Genomic DNA, 6,056 nt, shown 5'->3' with positions numbered 1-6,056 from the left:
ATAGCATTGTTGAGGACATTGAGATAGGTCGGCATGCTGTGGTAGCCTTTGTTGTTATACAACACCTGGACACAAGGGGGAGTTCTGTCAGCAGTCGCTCTTCTTTGTGTAGTAATCCTCCTAGTCCATTTCAGACTGATTGTCTTACCTGAGCTGATCTGCGAACTGCTATCTTGCGAACCATGGGAGGCGTCTTCCTCCCAAAGGATGCTGGGATTGATTTCTGGATGTTCCCCACTGTTATACCGCCATACCTATTGACAAGAATGACAATCATCTCTACCTCTAAAATGAGAAAATAATGAATGAATGAAATAAGAACTAAGTCGATGCCAATGTGGGAAGAACATGTGAAACTCTCCAAGTTGTCAAAGTATGGTTTTCATGAATGCGCATACAGATGGTTATTAAACTATATTGAAAACAGAGAGCAATATGTCTGTGTGTGAGTCTTCAGGAAGATCTATAATAATGTGTGGGGTTCCCCAAGGAAGGATCAATACTTGGGGCTTTGCTTTTTTTAATTTACATTAATGACCTTGCTGCTGCATCTGCTAAATGTACTGCCTTTACTTTTTGCTGATGATACATTTTAATTCTAACTTTGATTCTCTAATTTCAGAAGCAAACAAGGGAATGGGAAAAAATGCCAAATGGTTTGGTATCATCGGAAAAATATCTAGTTTGGTAAATCATTCATCTTGATTAACCCTTTATTACAGTTTAATTACCCATATCTATTGTATGGAAATATCATATGGGCAAGTACATATATCTTCACAGAATTCACATCATACAATTTTTTTTTAGGTTGGCTACATCTTCAAACAGATTTGAAGCATCAGCTGCACTTTTTTTTTGTTTTTCCTTTACTGTTCTTTTCTTTGTCTATTTGTTTTCTTGTTTCCTTCTTGTTTCTGTTGTATTGTATGCTTTGCACACCTGGATTGTATTGTATTGTTATTATTTTGGTTTTCTGAGGTAGAGACCCTGCACATTATTTTCCTGTTTGCATTTTTTTTTTTCCCGTTTCACTTTTTATTGTGTGGAAATAAATAAAACTAAAAACGAAATAAAAAAATGTGTCTCTGCACAAATGTCACGGGGGACAAGTGGTGCGTAGTGATTAAAGTGACAGGGTCCTACCTGTGCAGGCGCACTCTGTCCGACGTGAAGAGAAGATACTCGGAGACATTACGGCCCGTGATGTCCACCAGGATGTCCCCCGTCACCACCTTCATGAGGGGGGGCCGACCGCCCACCCCGCTGGGGCAGGAGAAGCCCGTCCCCTGCATGGAGCAGGTACAGCGCACTGGCTCGTGGATGGACAGGGGGAGTGTCGGGGGAGACGTCACCGGCTCTGACCAGAAACAGAGCAGGTACGAGGAGTTATAGTTGCATCTGACTCAAAATGAACAACATTATTTTTAGATTTTTACAAAATACGAGGTTGTGTGATTGTCTGTGGTTTTATGCACGCCTGGCACAAATAGTAGCTGCCAATACTATTGGCAGCTACTATTCACTATTAATGCATGGCTTGTTAGAATTAGTAATTCTAACAATCCATGCATTGTCTGGGAAGTTTACTAATCAAAGAAAACGACTAAATAGAGCTTCAAATACTTTCCTGTGATTGTGTACTCATTTCACTCAATATCATATGTGTCTTATGTGGCAGCAAAGAGTTGGCACTAGTTTTACAACTCGAATCAAGCTCAAAGTCTTGACATCTTCCTCTATATTGAGCTGGTCGACCATTCAAATCTGAACAGAGACCGGCAACCTCTTTTGAGATGAGGAACAACTACAAATACCGTTGGGCAGTGGTGGCCCAACGGTTAAGAGAAGCGAGCTTGTGACCGGAAGGTCGTCGGTTCAAACCCCGGGACCGGCAGGATAAATTTGGGTGAGGAAAGTGAAAAGGCAGCACTTGCCCCTCCCTCATTACCACCACTGAGGTGCCCTTGAGCAAGACCCTTAACCCCAACCGCTCCAGTGGAGCTGATCAGTGGCCAGCTGATGAGACTGTGGTTGTACTGGTCAGCTTCCAGGTATGAATGTGAACAGAACAGGGCACTCCTGAAAAAGAGAGCATTGCTCTCAGTGAGACTTCCCCTGTATAAGTAAAGGTTAAATTAAACAAAACAAAACAAGAAGTGTGGATAGAAAAAACGTTCCGCCTCCATGTTCGATGTGGCTGTGTGTTGTTGTAGTGCGAGAATTCGGCAATTGGGGGCACTAGACCCTGGGGTAGTGTGTGTTCCCCAAATCCAAGGATTTGTCAAGTCCAAATCCAACTGATCGTCAAGTGTGTTCCCCAAATCCAACTGATCGTTAAGTGTGTTCCCCAAATCCAACTGATCGTTAAGTGTGTGTTCCCCAAATGCAACTGATCGTTAAGTGTGTTCCCCAAATCCAACTGATCGTTAAGTGTGTGTTCCCCAAATCCAACTGATCATCAAGTGTGTGTTCCCCAAATCCAACTGATCGTCAAGGTTCACTTTATTTGTCTCCCGTGGGAGCAATTAGTCTTGGAGTAAAATATTAAAATGCAGTACATTAAGTACATTAAAAAACACTGTATATGGTGACACGTGAAAAAACTTAGCAAGTTGAGATAGTCACAGTCATTTACACTCCTCACCTTTCGCATCATACAATAGTGCAGTGCAAAATACGTGGTTATAGTGTAATAGATTACAAAGTGTGTCTCACATTACATTACCTGCAAGCAAACAAGCGATTGTTAAACTATACATGCAAGTAAGCAGGCAGATATTAGAGCATGTGAAGCGATCTCAGTCTTTCTGTCTGACCTCTAGGGGGAGCCCATTGATCAGTTTAACCTATAGAGGGACAGATGCATGCTTGTATCTATTGTGCTTACATAAAGGGACCCTGTATCTCCTACCAGAGTTCATCAGCACATACTCAGGGGTTCAACACATGATGGGAGGAGTCAGACAAAATCTTGTTAGCCTGTTGAGTGGTGGACTGCTCAAATATGTCTTGCAGGGTGAGGGGTGCGGGGTGAGGGGTGAGGAGTGAGGGGTGAGGGGTGAGGAGTGAGGGGTGAGGAGTGAGGGGTGAGGAGTGAGGGGTGAGGAGTGAGGGGTGAGGAGTGAGGGGTGAGGGGTGAGGAGTGAGGGGTGAGGAGTGAGGGGTGAGGGGTGAGGAGTGAGGGGTGCGGGGTGAGGAGTGAGGGGTGAGGGGTGAGGGATGAGGAGTGAGGGGTGCGGGATGAGGAGTGAGGGGTGCGGGATGAGGAGTGAGGGATGAGGGGTGAGGGGTGAGGAGTGAGGGGTGAGGAGTGAGGGGTGAGGGGTGCGGGCATTCCCATGATGATCTTCCCTGTAGTTTTGACCAGGCTAAAGATTTGAGCTTTGGACTTGACTGTGAGGTTTCCAAACCAGCTGGTGACGCCATAACGTAAAATGGACTCGAAAGAAATCTAGATAATAATGCTGCAGACACCAAAAACTCAAATCCCAAACCCAAATCGAAGATCTAAGTGGTCATGCCCCGGTTCCCGTAAAGAAATGATTTGTCCCAGGCCTGGTTATGTATCATATTTTGGTGTCATTTGCTATTAGATGCACTTACGATGGATGGTGGTAGGAGGGGCAGCGGTGTAGTTCCACAGTCCGTCCTCGAAGCGGGGGTCCGGGTCGTCCGAGGGGGCGGGCGAGGGAGGAGGGGGTACGAAGTTGGAGAGCGGAACCCCCTGAGTGAAGGAGTCCAGACACATGGAGTCAAAGTAGCGGGCAGCCAGGGTCTTGGAGTTGTTGGCGCTGGGGTTGAGGGTCTGGGCCAGCTGGTCCAGGGTGCTGTTGAAGGGCGTTTTGAGCACGCAGGTGGCGCCGACGCCCGAGGGTAGACGCAGGGTGTTGATGATCTTCTGAGGGCTGGCGTCTGGGGACAGCTTACACCTGAGAGGGAGGGGGGGGGGGGGGGGGATAGATACGCTCCACTTGATGAGCAGTTCTATTTCAAAATGGTATATATCATATTTTTTAAGAAGAAAAAAAAGGTTTATTTTTTCTGAAAATAGAGGATCTAGTCGGTCAAAGTGTCATCATACTGAACAGAAGCATTGCCTACTACACCTAGAAAAAAAAACATAGTATTTTGAGAATTAATTCTATAAGAGTAGGTGTTCTTCACATAAATTATTTAATATTTTCTTTATCATATCAAAATAACACACAAGATAACATACTAACATGTCTTATAAGCGAACAGCCTGGCCCTGGACGCCGGGCCGAGCAGGCCTGACAGAGTGGGACCAATAGCCAAGAAAGCCGGCAACGTAGTGGGGCCTCCATCGCCTTCATTATGAAGCCGGGTCACTTTGCTTGCTCAGCTGAACGTGGTGGTGGTGTGTGAGATGTGTGCCCCGAGATGACGTTGCCAAATGAATAATAACACAGTTGATTTGTGTAGCACTTTTCCACAACAGAGCTTACAAAGTGCTTGTATAATAGTAGTAGACACATGCAAACGCAACCGTAACCATATCTTTTTTCCGGGGGGTACGGTGGTGCAGTGGTAAGCGCTGTCGCCTCACAGCTCGAAGGTCCTGGGTTCGATTCCCACCTGGGACGCTGTGAACGCTGTGGAGGAATGCGTGCCCGTCCGCATGTCCTCGAGTGCCCACCGCCCGGGTGGGGTCGTCAAAAGGGCCTTTCTGTGTGGAGTTTGCATGTTCTCCCCGTGCCTCCCGGGGGTTTCCTTCATATAGGAGCCCCCTTCACCAAAAACATGCAATATCCTGGTTGCTAATGTGGTTCCTCCTCTGGTCGTTAAGGGCGCCTGTTCAGAGGGAGGGGAACTGGTTGGAATAGCGTGATCCTCCCACGTGCTATGTCCTACCGGTGAAGCTTCCTCTGTCAGGTGAAAAGAAGCGGCTGGCTAACTGCCCATGTCTCGGAGGAAGCATGGAGCCATGGTTGCGGCTCTCCCCAGATCGGCAGAGGGTGGAGTAGCAACCAGGAAAAATAAATTAAATTAGCACTAATGGGGGATAAAAAATTGGGGGCGGGGGGAAAAAACAAACAAAAAAACAACATATCTTTTTTCCCACGGGATCACCCCCCAACCCCCCATGACTTACATATATCCTCATCTCCCTCGTGCTGCACTATGATCCCTCAGTTTGTACGAGTAATTATTGTGAAAATGGTCAAAAACAAAACAAATGCTCTTCCTGGAATGTGTCTGACCTGTACTGGGGTCTGTCTTCGTTGGCGTAGGGGATGAAGTTGCCTCTTGGTTGGGTGTAGTTGTGGTACTGAGACGGGGACAAGATCAGGGGCGGTAAGTCTCCTGCAAGACAGAAGAAATAGCTTGTTCATCTACAGTACCAGTGCTGCCTTTTTTGCATGTTATTTTCAAATGCAAAGTACCATTATGCATCAGTATCTGACTAACAATGCAGAGAGCTTAGCATGGTTTTAGTGCGGTTCAACAAGTGGCAATAGAGAGAGTAGTAAAACAGACATAAAAAAATAGGAAAATGTGGTGGATGATTACTATAAAGTAGCCTGGTAAACCAACCAGAACTCACATTTCATTTGGTTCTGCGGGACCGTCTGGCCTCAAGCCCTGGGAGGGCTTTAAGCAGAAACTGCAAAGTGGGAGAGCCAATCAGCGACTGCGCTCAGTGCCCTGTGATTGACAGCGCAAGTTGGCCAATCAAGAACGCCACTAGCACTGCACTAACAAATCAATAATGGCCGCCTCCTTGCCTGATCGCCTCGAGGAGTCATGTCAATGTTCGTCTAGTTTAAACAGCCATAAAGTGCCGTTATTGCAGAAATAGACTCGACAACGACAATTAAACAAGTGCAGGCGTATCGCCGCAACCGCGGAGTTTCTCGGCGGAAAATATGTTTTTGCCGTTCTCCCGAGTGGATTTGGGTTTGACTGGATCCAACGCTGATTGGCTGAAGGAGTTGTCTGTCAAGGCAAGTACACCCGCCCAACCTCCGCCCACTGCGAAACACTGGGTGTAGGCTTCAGGCCAGATGGGAACGAAGAAAACGAAATTAAAT

General features: G+C 46.5%; 1 protein-coding gene across 1 annotated transcript in view; it reads right to left on the bottom strand.

Annotated features, from left to right (window-relative positions):
• The window catches only part of abca2 (ATP-binding cassette, sub-family A (ABC1), member 2), a 146,576-nt gene that overhangs the window by 21,733 nt on the left and 118,787 nt on the right, over positions 1-6,056 (bottom strand). Inside the window, 5 exon segments of the mRNA XM_083644079.1 lie at positions 1-65; positions 149-254; positions 1,147-1,360; positions 3,607-3,932; positions 5,226-5,328. The exon segment at positions 1-65 is cut by the window's left edge and continues 47 nt beyond it. Coding sequence (XP_083500205.1) covers positions 1-65; positions 149-254; positions 1,147-1,360; positions 3,607-3,932; positions 5,226-5,328 — 814 coding nt within the window.

This window comes from Poromitra crassiceps (genome assembly GCF_964638095.1).
Source record: "Poromitra crassiceps genome assembly, chromosome: 10".
Lineage (NCBI taxonomy): Eukaryota > Metazoa > Chordata > Actinopteri > Beryciformes > Melamphaidae > Poromitra > Poromitra crassiceps.
Note: the sequence above shows the minus strand (reverse complement) of the source record. Positions and strands in the feature narration are given on the sequence as shown.